The 22,236-nt window shown below is 37.6% G+C and overlaps 1 protein-coding gene across 2 annotated transcripts in view; it reads left to right on the top strand.

Annotated features, from left to right (window-relative positions):
* Positions 1–20,021, top strand: part of LOC118766796 — a 44,754-nt gene extending 24,733 nt beyond the window's left edge. For both annotated transcript variants that reach the window (XM_036510569.1, XM_036510570.1), the window contains exon 6: positions 19,578–20,021. In XM_036510569.1, the coding sequence (XP_036366462.1) occupies positions 19,578–19,775 (198 nt within the window). In that variant the 3' untranslated portion in view covers positions 19,776–20,021. The remainder of the gene's footprint in view (positions 1–19,577) is intronic.
* Positions 20,022–22,236: the final 2,215 nt, after the last annotated feature.

Genomic DNA, 22,236 nt, shown 5'->3' with positions numbered 1-22,236 from the left:
GGAATTTGAACTCAGAACGTAACGGAAGATGAAATACCTATTTCTTTACTACCAACAAGGGGCTAAACACAGAGGGGACAAACAAGGACAGACACATGGATTAAGTCGATTACATCGACCCCAGTGCGTAACTGGTACTTAATTTATCGACCCCCGAAAGGATGAAAGGCAAAGTCGACCTCGGCGGAATTTGAACTCAGAACGTAACGGAAGATGAAATACCTATTTCTTTACTACCCACAAGGGGCTAAACACAGAGGGAACAAACAAGGACAGACACATGGATTAAGTCGATTACATCGACCCCAGTGCGTAACTGGTACTTATTTAATTGACCCCCGAAAGGATGAAAGGCAAAGTCGACCTCGGCGGAATTTGAACTCAGAACGTAACGGAAGATGAAATACCTATTTCTTTACTACCAACAAGGGGCTAAACACAGAGGGGACAAACAAGGACATGCACATGGATTAAGTCGATTACATCGACCCCAGTGCGTAACTGGTACTTATTTAATCGACCCCGAAAGGATGAAAGGCAAAGTCGACCTCGGCGGAATTTGAACTCAGAACGTAACGGCAGACGAAATACCTATTTCTTTACTACCAACAGGGGCTAAACACAGAGGGGACAAACAAGGACATGCACATGGATTAAGTCGATTACATCGACCCCAGTGCGTAACTGGTACTTATTTAATCGACCCCGAAAGGATGAAAGGCAAAGTCGACCTCGGCGGAATTTGAACTCAGAACGTAACGGCAGACGAAATACCTATTTCTTTACTACCAACAAGGGGCTAAACACAGAGGGGACAAACAAGGACAGACACATGGATTAAGTCGATTACATCAACCCCAGTGTGTAACTGGTACTTATTTAATTGACCCTGAAACGATGAAAGGCCAAGTCGACCTCGGCGGAATTTGAACTCAGAACGTAGCGGCAGACGAAATACTGCTAAGCATTTCGCCCGGTGTACTAACGATCGATTCTGCTAGCTCACTGCCTTCAATAAACACCACCATTTGTATGATGGCAAGGTTTGTTTACAATTTGTGTGTAATGTCAAGACAAGGGGACAGAAACACACTCATACACTCGTGCATACAGTATTACCATCATCATCATCATCGTCGTCGTCATCGTCATTTTACATCAACTTTCCATGCTTGGATTGGATAGTTATCACAGCTTGAGCTGCCTCCAAAGACTTGGAACTCATAAGTCTCATTTGGCTGGGTTTGTATGGCTAGATGCCCTACCTAATGCCAACCATTTTACAGAATGCATTGAATGCATTCTGTAGTGGCATCAGCACTAGATAAGCTGAATAGTTCTTGGTGTAATAGGACTAGGGTGACCTCATGATTTTCTCTGCTCACTTAGCCAACCCCATTATAGTGTGAACAGCAGGTGGAGTGGGGCTTGTACACAGTAAATATAAATTTGGAGAAAGAACAATGATTACAGAAAAGCCAGAAATGGATATTTGAGAGGAGGGGAAATGGGATTAAATTACAGTGTGTACAGGTGGCTGAAGAGGGGAATTGTAAGGGGGAAAAAGGAAAAGAATAATATCAGAGTAATAATAAATCTCTGAACGAGGTATTGATAGTAACTGCACGACAATGTGAAGTATATTTGCCATCTAAATATGGCTAACCACTAAGGGTGGATGTTACTGTATCTTGTAGCTCCAGGAGAACATCTCCAGCTGGCTATAGGCACACTTTCTGTGCCCTATCCGTATTTGCAAAGGGAGGTCATCCTTCCCTCGTCAACCTAAGTGATACGTAGGGACTGCAGTTTCTGAGTATTGACCCATCATCAGTGCATGACAATCACCAGTTTTCGATGGAAGGGTCCCAGTGCAAATATTTATATCCTTTTTCCAGTGACTTTTCGTCACTGATCTTGAAAAAGTGTAAACAAGCAATAATAAATCTCTGAACAAGGTATAGACAGTAACTGCACGACAATGTGAAGTATATTTGCCATCTAAATGTGGCTAACCACTAAGGGTGGATGTTACTGTATCTTGTAGCCCCAGGAGAACATCTTCTCCAGCTGGCTATTGACACACTTAGGTTGACGAGGGAAGGATGACCTCCCTTTGCAAATACCGATAGGACACAGAAAATGTGCCTATAGCCAGCTGGAGAAGGTGTTCTCCCTGGGCTACAAGCTACAGTAACACCCACCCTTAGTGGTTAGCCATACTGAGATGGCAAATATACTTCACAATAATATCAGACAAATCAGAATGGGTGGGAGGGTGGAAGGAACAAGAGTATGAGGGGAAGGCAGCAACAAAATATGTAGAGGTGGTTGGCGGGAAGAGAGTGATTAGTAATTGTAGGTGGACAAAGGTAGAGGAGGGTAATGAGATAAATGTGGGAGTAGGTTAGGGGTGGCAATAGAGGTGGTTCAGCAGAGAGTAGTGGCTCGCAGCACAGAATGGTAAAATTCGAGTGTACTGGACAAAGAGGATGATGATGGCCTGATCCAGTCTCCTATATATAGGTCTGATGAAGAGCAAGTGGGCAGAGTGATGAGGATGGAGGGGAGATGAGCATTGGAGGGCTATGAGTGAGAAGTATACAAGCAAAATGGGTCAAGCAATAGGCAGATGGGTCAAGGATGTAAGGGGAGGGACCACAAATGAAGGACTGGTAGGGTTATAAATATTGCAGCCCCTAAACACCTCCCTTAGAAGACGCATTGTTGCAGTTATCTAAGTATTTCACTTGTAGTTGTCTTACTAAGAACATTATATCTATGGTCTTCTTTGAGGCATAAAACTGACCTACATCTCATCTAGGTTTATTTTGTTCCTGATTAATTGCGCTGTGATTCCTTCTGTAACCTCCATAGCTTAGTCCAACAATTTGATGCCTCTATAAGTTCCATTCACAACAGCATCTAGTTTATTTTTGTATCAGTTTACACTGCAACAACAGATCCAATGGAGAGAATTTATCACTGTAAACTCCCTTATGATTAGTTTTGTAGTAAAATACAGAGCAAAAATTGGTGAAATCTGAGAGGAAGTAAGGCCAAAATAATTTGTATTTAAGTACTCATTATTATTTAAAAAAAACAATTAGTACAATTAAGCTTTCCTGAATATTTTGAATGATCTAAATGATGGGTATCTAATACTCTGATACAGACTACTACATCAAAATTGGTATCATTATCATCATTTAATGTCAGCTTTCCATGCTGGAATGGGTTCAATGATTCGACTGGAACTGGTAAGCCAGAGAACTGCATGAGGTTCCAGTCTGATTTGGCATGGTTTCTACAGCTGGATGCCCTTCCTAATGCCAAAATTCAGCAAGCAAAAATTGGTCAAATTTGAGGGCGATCACATGAGCACTGAACTGTAGTTATATCTATATACATATGCATGTGTATGTGTGTGTTTTATAATTATTATTATTATTATTATTATTATTATTATTATTATTATTATTATTATTATTAAAGGGAGTGAGCTGGCAGAATCATCAGCATGCCAGACAAAATGCTTGGTGGCATTTCATCTGTTCTTACGTCTACCATGGTTGACTTTGCCTTTCATCCTTACAAGGTTGATAAGTACCAGTTGATCACTGGGGTTGATGTAAATGACTTACTCCCTCGCTCAAACTTGCTGGTCTTGTGCCAAAATTTGAAGCTATTATTATTATTATTTTTATTATTATTATTATTATTATTATTATTATTATTATATTATTATTAGCACAAATTAAAAAGCGATTCAAAGGCTGAGAATTTTGTATGTGGAATGAAACTTGAGTTACTTTGTAACTTTTGCCAATAAAAATAAAATATAATAATATATTCATGTATTGAGTTCTTTTTATCCTCCTTGTTCTACCAAACCTATGCATGTGTATGTACACACACATACACATATACATACACAAACTCATAGACATACACACATGCACACATACATGTGTTCACACTTAGATGCATACATAAACTAAACAGTAGGATCTGAGTGAAATAGTGACTGATAGTCACCGTTTGAATATAAACATACAGTTCTTTGTTTCAGTCATGTGACTGTGGCCATGCTGGAGCACCACCTTTAGTCGAGCAAATCAACCTCGGGACTTATTCTTTGTAAGCCTTATTCTATCGGTCTCTTTTGCCAAACTGCTAAGTTACGGGGACATAAACACACCAGCACCGGTTGTCAAGCGATGTTGGGGTGACAAACACAGACATACAAACATATACACACATATACATATTCATATATACGACGGGCTTTTTTCAGTTTCCGTCTACCAAATCCACTCACAAGGCTTTGGTCGGCCTGAGGCTATAGTAGAAGACACTTGCCCAAGGTGTCACGTAGTGGGACTGAACCCGGAACCATGTGGTTGGTAAGCAAGCTACTTACCACACAGTCACTCCTACAGTGTGTTAAGTACAGTTTGAAAAATGATTTATTTAGTCCTACCTTGAACTTTTTTTGATTTTATTTTTGCACTTGGAAAAATATTAAGAATTTTTAAATTGATTCCACAGAGAGATCATTGGTCTCTGTTATTCTGGCTTCTTTTTTTTTTTACTTGTTTCACTCGTTACACTGTGGCCATACTGGGGTACTGCCTTGATAAATTTTTAGTCGAATGAATTGACCCTGGTACTTTTCTTTTAAGTTTGGTATTTATCCGATTGGTCTCTTTGGCAGAATTACTAAGTTAAAAGGGGACATAAACACACCAGCACCAGTTGTGAAGTGGCGACAAACACAGACACAAAGACACACAATTATATACATATACAAGGGGGTACACAAAAGTAACCGGAAATGTTCTTTGTGGAACTAGTCTGTTGTAGTTCAGGTTTCTGCCACTAGATGCCACTTGATGCAAAGAGTGTTTCAGCAGTTTTTGAGACAAGATGATATGACCTCCCTCAAACCCAGACATCAGTCCCATGGACTTTTATTATCTGGTCTGTCTTAGAGAGTAATGTTTCTGTTCACTCCTATTCAAATGTGTCAGATCTGAACAAAGCCCTTCTGTCTTCATGGGTCAAGTTGGATGAAGAGGTGCTACAGCACTCATGCAACTCGGTGACCACTTGAATGCAGGCTATGATCAAGGTGAAAGGTAGTCATTTTGAAATGTAATTACTGCAACTGATTGGCAATTTACATTCGAACGTGTGTGCCAAATTTCATTATCCTACCTTAAGTTTATTTTGAATAATTAAGAAATAACAATGGGTAAGTCTTTCTGGGATACCCTGTATATATGACATTATAGCTACAAAACAGAGACAGGTGTTTTGCCTGAAGCATTGCAGCTAGTCTGCAGGATCAATGCTGTCCTGGGGCTGAAACAACAAAATCCAATGCAGTTTTTGATTTGTTTTAGATCATAGAATAATGGTGAGCACACATTTTACTGTTGAAAAAAAGTGGAAAAAAAAAAGTTCCAAATAAATTAAAGCAAATTGTGATGGAAGCCAGAAGTGATAACTGTGACATTCCATAATTTCATGTAAACAATGTATGCGGCTTGACCAGTGGTTCTCAAACTGTGCACTGAAAGATGTAAATTGGTGTGTCTTGAAAAAGTAAGATTATATTTCAAAATATGAAAAATACAAACTGAAATTCTCTAGAAAGTTCATATATAAATGTCAAATTGGTAAAAAAAACTAAATACTAAGTTCTAGACTAAGAATGAGAGGTGGTTGTGTCATTTAATTCATTTAGGTTAATTATGGTATGACAGTGTTATTCAATTTTGAATCTGAAATTTCATAAGGATAAGAACTAAATTAGCATCAATCTAGCCTTGAAATTGATATCTTATGGGCATATTCTGTGCATGGCTCTCTCTCTCTCTCTCTTTTAGTCTTTTACTTGTTTCAGTCATTTGACTGCGGCCATGCTGGAGCACCGCCTTTAATCAAGCAACTTGACCCTGGGATTTATTCTTTGTAAGCCCAGTACTTATTCTATCAGTCTCTTTTTGCCGAACCGCTAAGTGACGGGTACATAAACACACAAGCATCAGTTGTCAAGCAATGCTAGGGGGACAAACACAGACACACAAACACACACACACACACATATATATACATATATACATATATACACGACAAGCTTCTTCCAGTTTCCGTCTACCAAATCCACTCACAAGGCTTTGGTCGGCCCGAGGCTATAGTAGAAGACACTTTCCCAAGGTGCCACGCAGTGGGACTGAACCCGGAACCATGTGGTTGGTAAGCAAGCTACTTACCACACAGCCACTCCTGTGCCTGTTTCAGTTTATATCGGTCGTAGCCTCAGCAGTTTTCACTTCAATAATAAATATGAAAAAATAAGCTATTGTACTAAAATATACGATGTTGAACTAAATCGTTTAACATGTCCTCACATATTCTGGCTGAATTTCAATGTTTTTCATTCATATAGTGGCAAGAATTTTCATCTTTTCAATTAATTTTGAAAGACTTCTCAAAAGAGTCCAATAAAATGTGACACACTGCCACTTTTCACAGCTCACTGGTCACTTGTGTCAGTCTCAGTTTGACTCTGTTAGTAATCTGTGCTCTTTGTGCGAGGCAATTCATATTAACAGACCAAATTACCCATAAAATGGAAAAGTTTATTAAGTAGAAACATAACTATGACCATTATGAATCTGAAAGTGAATGTTCATCAAAAGCAATTAACCCTTTAGTGTTTAAACTGGCCATATCCGGTCAAAGTTTTCTACCTATTTTATGTTTAAACTGTCCAGATCAGGGCTCTCACACCTAACCTACATAGACATTATAAAAATAAACAATCACGTCATTGAAACCTGAAAGCTATAAGATAATGCATGATTAATTAAAAACAATTTGAGTAAAAAAGTATTACATTTAACAGAGTAATCTGAACACTAAAGTGTTAAGCATAGTGATGATAATGCGAAAGCTTGACCCAGTTGTAAATATTGGACTGGCAGCGAGGATCAAACTCTTCTGCTGTGTGTTGTTTGTGGTGAAAAGATGTCTAACGAAGGCATGTTGCCCAGCAAGTTGAAAAGACATTTTACAACTAAACACTCACATTTTCAATGTAAAGATCTGAATTATTTCCAAAGACTGCTAGAACATCAATCTAAACAAAGAAACTATTTTGAAAAAGGATGAATGCTTCTGAAAAAGCTCAAGTCATGTCTATTGAGATAACTGAAATGGTTGCACTACAAGTGAAATCACATACTTTAGCTGAGTCGATTATCTTACCCGCTGTAGAAAGATGGTTAAAACCATGTTAGGTGATGAAGCTGAGCAAGAAATAAGCAAGATTCTGCTCTCAAATAATATCGTCTATAGGAGAATTATGGATTTATCTTGTGATATAGAGGAAAATGTGCAGAACATTGGAAATGTGCAGGCACAGGAATGGCTGTGTGGTAAGTAGCTTGTTTACCAACCACATGGTTCTGGGTTCAGTCCCACTGTGTGGCACCTTGGGCAAGTGTCTTCTACTATAGCCTCGGGCCGACCAAAGCTTTGTGAGTGGATTTGGTAGACGGAAACTGAAAGAAGCCCGTTGTATATATGTATATATATATATGTATGTGTGTGTATGTTTGTGTGTCTGTGTTTGTCCCCCTAGCATTTCTTGACAACCGATGCTGGTGTGTTTATGTCCCCGTCACTTAGCGGTTCGGCAAAAGAGACCGATAGAATAAGTGCTGGGCTTACAAAGAATAAGTCCCGGGGTCGAGTTGCTTGATTAAAGGCGGTGCTCCAGTATGGCCACAGTCATAATGACTGAAACAAGTAAAAAGAAAAACAAAAAAGAAACAAACTTCAGAACTCATAATTTGCTCTAAAGGTTGACGAATCAACTGACTTTAGCAACAAAGCACAATTACTTACATTTACTTTCTTTATCGATGGTAACCAAATCATGAATCAGTTCTTTTGTTGCGAAGAAATGCCACTCACTACAAGAGGTTAAGATATTTTTGACATTTTATTTGCCTACCTTGAGAAATGGAATTTATTCTGGAATTCATGTGTTGGAGCATGTACCGATGGGGCACCATCTATGGCAGGCACTATTCAAGGTTTTGTATCACTCGTACAACAGCAATATCCTAATGTACTCATTGTTTCCTATATAGTGAGGTACTAGTTTCAAAAACACTAGCTAAAGCAAGTATTAAACGGTTAATTATATTAAAAGTAGGCTAATGAAATGTTTATTTGAACAAATTTGCGTTGATATGGATTCCCAGCACAAGCGCTTACTTTTACACATAAAAGTCAGATGGCTCTCAAAAGGTAAGGTGCTACATTGCATATGTGAACTCCAGAAGGAATTGCATGCATTTTTTAAAGAAGAAAAACATGATTGCTTCTTGGAATATCTACATTATGAAATTTTGGTTTCCAAGCTGGAAATTTGAGAAGATCACTATAGTCTGGGCAGAGTGTTGTTGGTATGATGTGATCTGGGAACTTTAACTGTTCCATCATCAACACCATACTTCACACAGTAATAACATTGATACCTAATTCTTTCTCCACCACCATCATCTTTTTGTTTTAGAATTTGTACAGTTTTTATCATAAGAAAAGAGAAAGTACATTTAATGTCAATCTGTGGGGTCCAGTAAGTGTTTTAAGGGTTTTGATAGTTTGATGGACAATTACATCTGTAGAGATTGACTTTAATGAAAATGTTATTGATAACACTCAACACATGTGCTTGCTTCAACTGAGGAAACAAACAGTGGAAACAATGGTGTGGTACAATGTATCATTTTTCTTTCTTTTTTTTTTAGATGTTATGGTTTAGTTAAAGGAAGATTTGGTGAATTTTTTCAAATTTTCATCAGACTATTTTTAAAAATTAGTTCTGATGATGCAAGATACATTCACTTTTTTCCTAGAAATTTATAATAAAAAATAATAAATCTCTGAACGGTTTTCAATGGAAGGGTCCCAATGCAAATACATCTTTCCTTTTTCCAGTAAATTTTCGTCACTGATCTTGAAAAAATGTAAACAAGCAATAATAAATCTCTGAACGAGGTATTGTCAGTAACTGCACGACAATGGGAGGTATATTTGCCATCTAAATATGGCTAACCACTAAGGGTGGGTGTTACTGTAGCTTGTAGCCTCAGGAGAACATCTTCTCCAGCTGGCTATTGACACACTTTCTGTGCCCTATTGGTATTTGCAAAGGGAGGTCATCCTTCCCCCGTCAACCTAAGTGATACATAGGGACTGCAGTTTCTGAGTATTGACCCATCATCAGTGCACGACAATCACCAGTTTTCGATGGAAGGGTCCCAATGCAAATATTTATATCCTTTTTCCAGTGACTTTTCGTCACTGATCTTCAAAAAGTGTAAACAAGCAATAATAAATCTCTGAACAAAGTATAGACAGTAACTGCACGACAATGTGAAGTATATTTGCCATCTAAATATGGCTAACCACTAAGGGTGGATGTTACTGTAGCTTGTAGCCCCAGGAGAACATCTCCAGTTGGTTAAAGTTACAACTATTTAAAATTATGCAATTTTAGCCAGTTGACAGCCTGCATTGCTAGACATATTGGAAGCCATGACTGTTAGCTCCCTTGGGAATAGCACACACAAAACTATTATGTGGTCTTTCAACGTGCTAGCAAAAAGCAGCAAAATTGGATCTTATTGAATTTCTCCAAGGGGTTGGAAGAAATTTAACAAAATCCCATTCCTGTTCCCAAGGAGTTATGACAAACTTAAGTCTAGAGTGAAGAAAATAGAATTAATATTGTAGCCTGTTTCTGTAAGTGAATGTCGTACTTGTCTAATAATTTTAATTGAGTCGCTTATGTGAAGGAGTGTAGATGGAAAAGAAATAGAGAGAAGAGAAATGGAGTAAGTGGTATATATACTGGAGTATACGGTGAGCTTTTTAAGCTGCAGATGGTTCATAGTGATCAGTCTAGTTGTTGGCATAAAACTTGACCTAATTTAATACATGGATAGCATCTCTCCTCTATCAGTCCATCCAGCACTATATGACTGACTGTCTGACTCTGTGCTTTCTTTGATGACCTTCTGTTTTCTCTTCTCCACATGATGTCTATCTAACTTGTTGTTTGCTACCTTTTTATAAGCTGTGATTTGCTTAATCAGCACTTGACTGATTTCCAATCAACAATTTCGAATTTATTAGAATTTTTACCATCTTTCAGAGAATTTGATGTGTGATTGTTTAGAGGTCAGTTGTTACTGGCATCATCATCACATCTACAGAATATTTTGATAAGATTCCACACTTTCCAAGCTATTTACAAAACTCTACTAGCTGAATAAAAAATTATTCTTATGGAACGTATGTAGCAAAACCTCGAATGTAAAGAAATAGCAATTTGTGTGCAGTAATTGTGAGTGAAAACTGCAAGATGCTAGTGATTGCAGGAGGTTAAATTTGTGCTACAGTAAGTTAAATGACAACAAAAGACAACAGGATGGGGGGGAAAAATCAAATTGCTTTTTATCATGCTGGTGAGTGCATATGAAAAAGAGTATCTCTACAGATTTTCTTTAGAACTGAGCACCAGCAATTAATATGAAAAAGAGTGTATCAAGGAGTAGAGAGTGTGCATAAGCCTCCAGTGCATGTGTGTATGCATAGAATAAAAGAGACGTTTTAGATCATCATCATTATCATCATCATCATCATCGTTTAATGTCCTCTTTCCATGCTGGTATGGGTTGGATGGTTTGGCAGGAGCTGGCAAGCCTGTGAACTGCATCAGATTCTGTAGTCTTTTTTTGGCTTGGTTTCTACAGCTGGTTAATTTTTAAATGGCACCAGCACCAGTGGGGTCACCAAGTAACTTGCAAGATAAAGACTCCTCAACTAAGGAGAGGAAGTGGTACAGAGGGAAGTGACTTTGTGTCAGTTGAGAGGTTAAAGTATATCATCATCATCATCATCATCATCATCATTGTTTAGCATCCGCTTTCCATGCTAGCATGTGTTGGACGGTTCGACTGGGGTCTGGGAAGCCAGAAGGCTGCACCAGGCCCAGTCTGATCTGGCAGTGTTTCTACAGCTGGATGCCCTTCCTAATGCCAACCACTCCGTGAGTGTAGTGGGTGCTTTTTACGTGCCAGGCGAGGCTGGCAATGGCCACAATCGGTTGGTGCTTTTTACGTGCCACCGGCACGGAGGCCAGTCGGGGCGGTGCTGGCAATGGCCACGTTCGGATGGTCCTTTTACATGCCACTGGCACTGGCATCACAACTACAATTTCCATTGATTTTTGAGCGATTTCGATTTCGATTCCGATTTTACTTGCCTCAACAGGTCTTCGCAAGCAGAGTTTTGTGTCCCAAGAAGGAAAGGTATGTATAGAGGCCACGGGTTATAGTAGATAGAAATTGGTATCTTACTATAAAAGAGGTATTTCTCTACCCCAGTAGAATAAGAAAGAAGAGAAAGTTAGAGAGAAAGATACACACACACACACATATGCACGCAGATGAATAGATAGAAAGTGTTCTCTTACCTCACTCTTCCAGTTCTTCCATGCCTGTTTCTTCATTCGTATGGCACTGTCCAGAACACTGTTCCACCACCATGTCACCCTAAGTCTGGCTGGAACTTTGCACTTGCCACAAATTTGATCTGTGGCTGCCCTTAGGCTATTCTGAAGGAACTTCTACTTGTCAGGAATTTGTCAACAAAAATAGACTAGGATCATCTGTTGCTGTTTTGAAGTGGGTTGGGATCTTTTCGGTTTGAATGGCAGTTTTTTCTAGCAGTGTCATATGAAATTGTCACCCATAATTATGACCCTAGAATCGATCTATTGCATTTTAATTTCTTTTAGGGTTAGGGTTAGGGGTGGGGGGAAGGGTATCTTTTTTTTCTTCACAAATGTAAATAAACCCAATCTGTTTCTTAAACGAGGGACACATTCATACGGCACAGAATGTTTTTTTTTACCTCAATAGACGTCAGTGATTGGTTGAAATTGCAGAAATTGAAGAAAAAACAACAAATATCTTACAAACTGTTGAATTTTCTCAATAAAACCAAGAGAAAAAGATGTTTTATAAACACATTCTACCAGTATACGAAGTTTAAAATTTTTTAGTTACCTAGAAATTATGTTAAAAACTGCCGTTCAAACCGAAAAGATCCGTGGGTTGTAAAGTGACAAAGTTTGAATTTGTGCCCTACACATTTGAATCTGCATGCCTTGGATGTCATTAAGGATCTCAGGTTCACAACTTCCAAGCTATATGAAGTTGAAGTTGAAGTGAAAGGGTTTGCGGAAGATGCAATGGTTAAAAAAGTGGGTTGCAACCTCTTACAATTCTATCTGCCACTTCAGCCACCTCCTCAATAGATGAAGACTCCCTGGTGAATGTGGGAATAACTTACACAGTGGAGGGACAACAGCTTCAGAAATGGTTGTTTCAAATATTTCTTCCTGAAGTGTGTTGTCTCCCAGGAGTTGTTTCATTCCTTGCAGGAGCCGTGATAATTTTATTATCAATGAGGTCTTCTGCTAAAGGGGATTCAATGAAGTTGTTCCTATACACATGCACACTCACACACACATACATACATAGATGGGGAGACAGACAGATAGAGATCTTTATATATTCATAAATGCACACAATGTAGATGTGAAGATACACATAATTGTATACGTGCATCAGAGATTGATGGGGTGGTTGTTAACATGATATTCACCTATGAAAACCCATGTATATGTACATGTATATTCTCTTTTATTCTCTTTACTTGTTTCAGTCATTTGACTGCGGCCATGCTGGAGCACCGCCTTTAGTCGAGCAAATCGACCCCAGGACTTATTCTTTGTAAGCCTAGTACTTATTCTATCAGTCTCTTTTTTGCTGAACCGCTAAGTGACGAGGACGTAAACACATCAGCATCGGTTGTCAAGCAATGCTAGGGGGACAAACACAGACACACAAACACACGCACACACATACATATATACATATATACGACAGGCTTCTTTCAGTTTCCGTCTACCAAATCCACTCACAAGGCATTGGTCGGCTCGAGGCTATAGCAGAAGACACTTGCCCAAGGTGCCACGCAGTGGGACTGAACCCGGAACCATGTGGTTGGTTAGCAAGCTACTTACCACACAGCCACTCCTGTGCCTATGCACAAATAGTATCTGTTTTGAGTATGTGTGTGTGTGTGTGTGTGTGTACACAAACTAGGAACTGAGTAATCAATATTGCTTTAGTGGATGAATAATTACTTTAACCCTTTAGTGTTCAGATTACTCTGTTAAATGTCATACTTTTTCACTCAAATTGTTTTGAATTAATCATGCATTATCTTCTAGCTTTGAGGTTTCAATGATCTGATTGTTTATTCTTAGAATGTCAATGTAGGTTAGGTGTGAACCATGGCTAGTTCAAATATAAAATATGTAGAATATTCGGCCCGGATGTGGCCAGTTTAAACACTAAGGGTTAAACAGCTGAATACCGTTTGTGCTGTAATGAATTCATTTATTTCCCTTTAATTGTAAGATTACTCGTTACTTATTTCATTTAACTAATCATATTTGAACGAAATATGTCAGTGGCCACCTGATCTAAGAAGCTACATATAAAGTTTCCCTTAATTCCATCTCGATACCAATACCATTATTGATACAATGCCACAGGCTTCATGTAAATAAAATTTGCATTTGTTCAGTCATACTTTGAATAACATTTAGCAGTTTAGCCATTTTTGTCAGTCAGAATGTAACTCATGACACAAAGACAGAAGGGTTTAAAGATCTGGTTATTTCCTTTGTGTTGTCTGCTTTCACCGATTGGTGACATTTTGACAAAAAATTTGAAGTATAAAATACGATGTAGTTTTCCAGTTGTTTATTAGTACACCACCTGAGAAATGTACTGGACAACACACACGCACACACGTGCATGCATATGCATACATTATTGATGGCATACCATATATGTACGATGAATATTACTTTGTTGCAAACAGATTTTTAAGTAACCTTCTTTGTTGTGCCCTTATAATTCAGTCTCACATTGAGGCCTTCTTCCAGCTTGTAGCCTGCACTTTATATATTTGGTTAAAAGGAGAATAAAACTCGAGAAAGGTAAACTAGTCTTAATTTAGGTCATCTTATTCTTTGTGTTATTATGGAAATGTTCCTCTGCCTGACCGTTTAAATGCCAACTCCATGATACACATGCTGCTCAACAGTGGCCACACTGGCAGGAAATATTCCAAAACTTTGTTGCAACTCCACCAATTGAAGGAGATATCAACTCACTGAATTTCTTAATCAATTGTGTATCTACCAAAAGTGTTTTGAATATATTCTTTTCTACTCTAGGCACAAGTCCTGAAATTTTGGGAGAGGGGACCAGTCGATTAGACTGACCCCAGTATGCAACTGGTGCTTAATTTATCAACCCCAGTACACAACTGGTACTTAATTTATCAACCCTGAAAGGATGAAAGGCAAAGTCGACCTTGGCAGAATTTGAACTCAGAACTTAAAGACAGACGAAATACCTATTTCTTTACTACCCACAAGGGGCTAAACACAGAGAGGACAAACAAGACAGACAAACGGATTACGTCGATTACATCGACTCCATTGCATCACTGGTACTTAATTTATCGACCCCGAAAAGATGAAAGGCAAAGTCAACTTTGGTGGAATTTGAACTCAGAACATAAAGACAGACGAAATACCGCTAAGCATTTTGCCCAGCATGCTAACGTTTCTGCCAGCTTGCCACAATTTAAGTGTTTGAATATATTACTGCTGTGTCTACATATGATGCTGCTACAAATGTTTTGCAGGCTATATATGTCAAATGATGTATATGCACAACGTGTTTTGACTACTACTCTTTTTTACTCTTTTACTTGTTTCAGCCATTTGACTGCGGCCATGCTGGAGCACCGCCTTGAGTCGAGGAAATCGACCCCCAGGACTTATTCTTTGGAAGCCTAGTACTTATTCTATCGGTCTCTTTTGCTGAACCGCTAAGTTACGGAGATGTAAACACGCCAGCATCGGTTGTCAAGCGACGTTGAGGGGACAAACACAGACACACAAACACACACACACACACACACACACACATACACATACATATATACAACGGGCTTCTTTCAGTTTCCGTCTACCAAATCCACTCACAAGGCTTTGGTCAGCCCGAGGCTATAGTAGAAGACACTTGCCCAAGGTGCCCCGCAATGGGACTGAACCCGGAACCATGTGGTTCATAAGCAAGCTACTTACCACACAGCCACTCCTTTCTGCATTAAACAGGTTGCACCTACTAAGTTTGTTAGTTTTAATAATGACCCTCCAGTTTATGACCATCCTACAATCCTTTAGAACCTGTACAAACTTGGCGAGTGATGCAACATTATGCGTGTTTCTATCTTTGAATGAAGCTATATTATGCCTTCTGAATCGGGGTGCTCTGTTTACCAGTTCTTTCTCAAGGCATTTGTTTCCAAAGGAAAGTTTTTTTATGGGATCTGAATTTGCATAGTTGTTGAGTAGTGTTACTTGGATTATATTTTTATTGTGGCTGAAGATTAGTCAACGTATGTTTGGAAGGCAACGAAAGCTAAATTTAGTAGTGTTCCTGTTGAGTATTTTATAACATTTATGAGTATGTGGAAAATGAGTTAGGAAGCTTTGAGCAATATTATAGTGATGATGCAAATGGCCAGTACATCACTTCTATTGATTGTTGCTTTATCTGAGGGGAGGTGGGAGATGTAATTTATTTGATAACTGATGCTAGGTAATTTGAATCTCTATTAATGTAGGTAGCTTTTCTGTTTGGTTTATGAAAGGGTGGGTATTTACCTGCACTAACGTTCATATTAATATCTAAATAAGTGACTGTTTTGAGGTAGGGGCTAACTGTAATCTTTAGGTTAAATTTTGTGAATATCCTATTTAATTTTTGTCTTTTGACATTGATATTGTGTCCACTTTTAAGTACTGCCCCTAATCCGTAATCCTTGTACAATCCTGTGTTGACCTCATTTATATCATTGCTAAGCTTATATAAGATAAACAAGCCAACTAAATCAATGACTTCAACTCCATTGTAGCTTCCTATCATGACACTGAAGAGTTAATCACTGTTCTTTCTTACCCAATAGAGTAATGGGATCTTTTCAGTTTGAACGGCAGTTTTTTCTAGCGGTGTCATATGAAATTGTCACCCATAATTATGACCCTAGTATTGATCTATTGCATTTCAATCTATTTTAGGGTTAGGGTTAGAGTTAGGGGTGGGGGGAAGGGTATCTTTTTTTCTTCACAAATGTAAATAAACCTAATCTGTTTCTTAAACGAGGGACAAATTCATACGGCACAGAATGTTGTTTCCCTCAATGGACGTCATTGATTGGTTGAAATTGCAGAAATTGAAGAAAAAAAAACAACAATATCTTACAAACTATAGAATTTTCTCAATAAAGTCAAGAGAAAAAAATGTTTTATAAACACATTCTACCAGTATACGAAGTTTAAAATTTTTTAGTTACCTAGAAATTATGTTAAAAACTACCGTTCAAACCGAAAAGATCCGAGTAATGATTTTTTAATGTTCATAATAACATAAATTTTGCAATCAATTATTGTAGCATATAGCTTATCAAACCCAAGAGCCTAGAGCAGGAGGCTTTTTGAGATTCATGGGCAAAATTTAACAGTGTTGAACTGTGTGAATCCACATTTCGGTTTGTCATATCTATGCTTAAACTATTCAATGGTTATATATCCGTTTACAGGGAGTAAAAATCAATGGCCAGCATATTAAAAAATACCTCTAAAAGTTAAATTTATAAATAACTTATAAAATAAGTGCAAAAGAAAATTTCTAATGCCAAATATGCCGAAAATAGACAAATTGTCAATAACCATTATAATTTATGCGTCTCGAAACAAGCCGATAGAAATTTCTAAAAAATTCCATTATTACCGTATTGGTCCCAATTTCAGAGTTAATTCATAAGAATTTTCTCCTCCTCACCGATATTGCTGATATCCTATTTTATAAGTTATATATATATATATATATGCTTGTATTTCTATGTTTGTCCCCCCACCCATCATTGCTTGGTAGCCGATGTTGGTGTGTTTATGTATCCGTAATTTAGCGGTTCGGCAAAAGAGAGCGATAGAATAAGTACTAGGGTTACAAAGAATAAGTCCTGGGGTTGATTTGTTCGACTAAAGACAGTGCTCCAGCATGGCCACAGTCAAATGACTGAAACAAGTAAAAAAAAAAAATACTTAGTTTTCTAAATATCTGAAATGCTAATTTATTTTAGGTTAAAATATTAGTTTCTAATAAAAGCATAAAACAACATTCCAAATATTCTATTTCTAAAATGAACATTTTTAATCATAAATAAAACTTTCACTGGATTTTCACTGGAATAGTAATTTCCGTTGTTCTGGATAATGTAGGATGGAAAGCCTACATAAACATATCTCTTTTTATTACTGATGAAGTTTCCATAGCAAAATCCAGCAAATATACTTGTTTAAGAACACTTCATACTGAAAAGAGTCGGAACATATTCTCAGATGATGTAATGAAACTATTCAGACTAAGGCTTCACACATTATGCTCAGTTACTCATCTGAGAATGCACAGCTGAAAATTCTAAAGACTACAAAAATATATAACTGAAGTTTCATAGTGGTATCCAGCTTGAGAGACACATGTTAATGTTCATAGATAATTATATTAAGCATCACTGTCCAAGATTATATCTATCTATCTCTCTATATCTATCTATCTATCTATCTATCTATCTATCTATCTATCTATCTCTCTATATCTGTCTATCTATCTATCTATCTATCTATCTATCTATCTATCTATCTATCTATCTATCTATCTATCTATCTATCTATGTATCTATCTATCTATGTATGTATCTATCTATCTATCTATTTATGTATCCATCTATCTATCTACCTTTCTATCTATCTATCTATCTATCTATCTATCTATCTATCTATCTATCTATCTATCTATCTACCTTTCTATCTATCTATCTATCTATCTATCTATCTATCTATCTATCTATCTATCTATCCATACATATACACACACACATCTATGTGTGTGTGTGTGAATGTGTATACACACACACACACACACACACACACACACACACACTCACATATACATACCCACGCACATATTTATTAATAAATATATATATATATATATATATATGTATGTATATGTGTGTGCGTGCTTCAGTTGTGCTGAAGAAGGTCTCTTCTTCAATAGCTAGTTGTTGCATACCTTCATAGAAATAATAGCACTTTTCAAGATGGTTTACTTGAGAACCTGAATATCTGTTTTGCGGTGCTGCAGCCTTTCTCCTCCTTGCCATTGTTGTCATTGATGTCATCTTCATCATCACCAGGGGGCAGCAGCAATACTAGGAGTAACTGCAGTAGCATTGATAAAATATGAGACAAAACATATCCTTTGTGTTTCAATTTTTTTCTGCTTCCCACATAATTTAGTAATCTAATTAAACATTGTATGTTTCTACTATTTATACTCTCCGATTTAAGTATTTGTATTATTTAAGTTGTTTGAAACTCCTCCTTGGCAATGTCTTCATCATAATCCAGTTGAAAAAGAAATCAGTTTTTACTCTGTAGCTAAATGTGATCCTAGCAGGTTAATTAATATTGCCAGGAATGTGGTACACATGAATCTAAAGAATGAATACTTTGAAAATGTGTTACTATTATTTGGTATTTCTTATTATTTGGTATTGTTAATGTTCCAGCTGTCTTCAGAATGTTGATTCTACCCAGGTCACACGCATTTGTTTCTATTGTAAATCTAACTCACCAAAGTTGATTGTTTTGCAATTAGCTGCTTATGTTTAAAAAAAAAGGTCTTTAGCTCTCATCGGCCAATTTCTCAGATATATAATATGTATCAAATATTTCTCTCTAGCAGCTGAGAAAAACAGCAAACATGAAAAAATCATTTTTACCTAGCCATTTTGCACTTTAGACACTAAATTCCTTAAGTTCCTATAAGCCTTAGTTGTAGCAGTGTTCAAATCTTAAGTAAGAATCTCTATTAATTTCACATTTATTGTATTTGAAATTTTAAATCAGAATTTTTGTTCAATTTATTTTCATTGTTTTTATAAACAATAAAGAATCAAAATTAGTTGCAATGCAATAACTGTATTGTCTCAAACGACTTGCAAACATTCAGTATTTACACACAAATGCAATTGGTAAAGTAATAAAACAGTAACTGTAAATCTATAATGATGCAGACAAATCAATACTCTTATCAATAGTATTAGGTTGGCAACTAAGTTCCAACAGTTTTTTTAAATTTTGGAATTTATTGCATTTTTAATTTTGGAATCTATTTTTTATGAGAATTCTATTTTTGAAACAGTTTGGAATTTATTTTGTTTTTGTTTTTTCTAGTTAATTTTAGTTAATTTTTCCTTTTTTTCAGATCATTAAAATGGAATGTCAAGTTAAGAAAAATGAGTATTTTCGACACCTCCTTCTTTTTGCTTTTAATCAAGGTTCTAAGGCCGAAAAAGCTGCTGGAGACATTTGTGCTATGTATGGAGAGGGTGCCATAGCTGGAAGAACCGCTTGTGATTGGTATGCCAAGTTTAAAAATGGAAATTTTGACCTGTCCATCTAAGTTTGATGAAGAGTTATTAAACGCACTTTTTCCAAGCAAGGGAGAAGAAAGAAGAAAAAAATTTTTGAGAAGGAGGGGGAAGTAAAGAGACGTGACTTTTGTATGGTCAGACTTGTTTGTTTAGTACTTAGTGGCCTTTTAAGGTGGAGGAGGAAAAAGAAGAGAAGGAAAAAGAATTTTTTTTTATTTAAATTGGTCAAGGTTTTAATTGACTTTCTTCAGTAAAGATTCTAATTGCATTTCCAGGTCTTGGTCTTTTGTGTTTATTAAAGAATGGTAGTTTGGATGTGGTCAACATTTTTTGATTGAAATTGTAGATGTTTTCGAAAGAGTCATTTTTGAGTTGACTATACGCCCAAACAGCAATTATATATATATGCGCGCAAAACGCCCCACCGTCCAATGGACGGTGCTGAGTTGTCAAACATTTAAACCAAATTTTCTTAAAACAACTTGTCCGACTGTCCCATAGGTCTCCCCTTTGAGAAACACCGATGTAACCTAAATTTGAGACACCAGCAAAAAAAAAAATAAAGATAGACTTTTTTTATTCCAAAGAAAAACGGTTTTATTCACACAAATATGGAAACGAAGTGTTTAAAGTACCAGTAATGATAAGGCTGTTGACTGGGAGAACACAAACATGGTTTAAACAGTAAGCTTGGCAGGAAAGAAACGTGCCTTTAAGCAGTACAAAAAACAAAAAATAGAAAGTGCAGTTATGTACAGGTTGACGGAAGAAAAGCAGGACAAAAACGATGCATGCAAATTGGTTAGCTGGAGGTAAATCTAGATGGGAAAGCATGATGAATTTATGAGAATGTACCTGGGACAATAATAAGTTTATCCGATAAAGCATGTAGGAAATCAACTTGGGGCAATTTTTGATGAAAAACAGCAACCTAGGAAATTAAGTAACTAATTTTAAGCTTACTTATTTAACGGGATGTTCAAGGGCATGGAAAAGCTAGTGGAGCGCAGCCTTGTAATCCACATTCCTTGCTACTCCGCCAGGAGCGTAGTAGAAAAGGTTTGTCGAACAGCCAACCCTCGAACAGCCCACATACAGTTGTCCGTGCGAAAATCAGGGAGTGCTGAGGTCCAGCCCCACGACTTTCAATGACTGCCCCTGTGCTTTGTTGATGGTCATCGCGAAGCTCAGGCGAATAGGGAATTGGACGCGTTTCATCGGGTAAACACAGTCCGACGGAATCAATGGCATGAGGAAAATAAAAATAACATCCCCTGCTCCTTGACCCATGATAATTTTTGCCCCGAGAACGTCATCTGCAAGTACATCCAGCTGATGTACTCGCCCGTACAAATGCACGTTGCCACGGCTTTATCGATCGCGTTCTCATCTGGAATCGATTTTTGCATTTTTTTCAAGACTTATACACGCCCTGATACCGTCGGTATCTACATATCAAATTTGAGCGCAATAAATAATAAATAAATAATAAAATACTTTACATGCCTGTATTAATGAATATAATATAAATTATATAATTCAGTTGCATAATTTATAAATTAAAACCGGTAAAAAGGTTTGCTTTTTACTTAGGAGTGGGAGGGGTGTGCAGATCAAATATTTGTAGCAAGGCAGATGTGTGAGAAATTTTTAGCAAAAGAGAAGGATGTGAATTGGGCCTTTATGGATCTAGAAAGCATGTAAATGGTAGATTGTTGAGGGCAGTACAAAATTTTTATAGAGAAAACAGGGCGTGCGTTAGGGTGGTTGGTGAAGTGGTTTGATGTGAAGGTGGGGTTAATACAAAGTTGTGTGATGTCTCTGTGGCTGTTTAATTTATACATTCTGTATTCGTTTTAAAACCTTTTGTGTTTGTTGGAGAAAGAGAACGAGAACTTATTTTGTTTCTTCTTCCGCCTTGCAACTGACCATTCCTCCTCACTTACCTCGGTAGATGTGAACGGTATAGCTTCCTCCGGCGCAATCCTCTTCCACTGTCTTCTCTGCCTCTTCCAGCTTCTCTACCTCCTCACCTGGAGCGTCCTCGTTAGGCTTTTCTTGCTGTTCCTTTTGTTCATCCTGTTTTTTCCCCTGTGCTTCAGGTTGAAGGATCTGGGGGCACGTTTTCCATATGTGTCCCTCCAGTCCGCACTAGAAACATCTTGGGGTTCTGTTCTGGACCGAGACTCAGTTTTGTCTCATCAGGCAGAATTATAAATTCTGGAATTTCCTCCAATTCTGCTGGTGTGTCTTGAATTGTCGCCCGAAAACTCCCACCACACCAGTTCTGCATTTTTTCCCCCTCGAACTCCAGCAGTTTCACCTCCTCCTTGATACTGGAGCAAGCGGCTGCCAGAAGCCACACCGATCTAATTTCGGGTGGATAACCTTCTATTGCGATTTTTGTGGTTCTTTTGCCAAGGTATGACGGTAAAAGAGCCAGCTCGTTTGTGTGTAGGGTCGCGGAATCCTCCCTAGCGTCGTATTCTG

Source organism: Octopus sinensis, linkage group LG17, assembly GCF_006345805.1.
Source record: "Octopus sinensis linkage group LG17, ASM634580v1, whole genome shotgun sequence".
In the NCBI taxonomy this organism is placed as follows: Eukaryota; Metazoa; Mollusca; class Cephalopoda; order Octopoda; family Octopodidae; genus Octopus; species Octopus sinensis.
The sequence above is the reverse complement of the archived record's forward strand: the minus strand, read 5'-3'. Positions and strand labels throughout refer to the sequence as shown.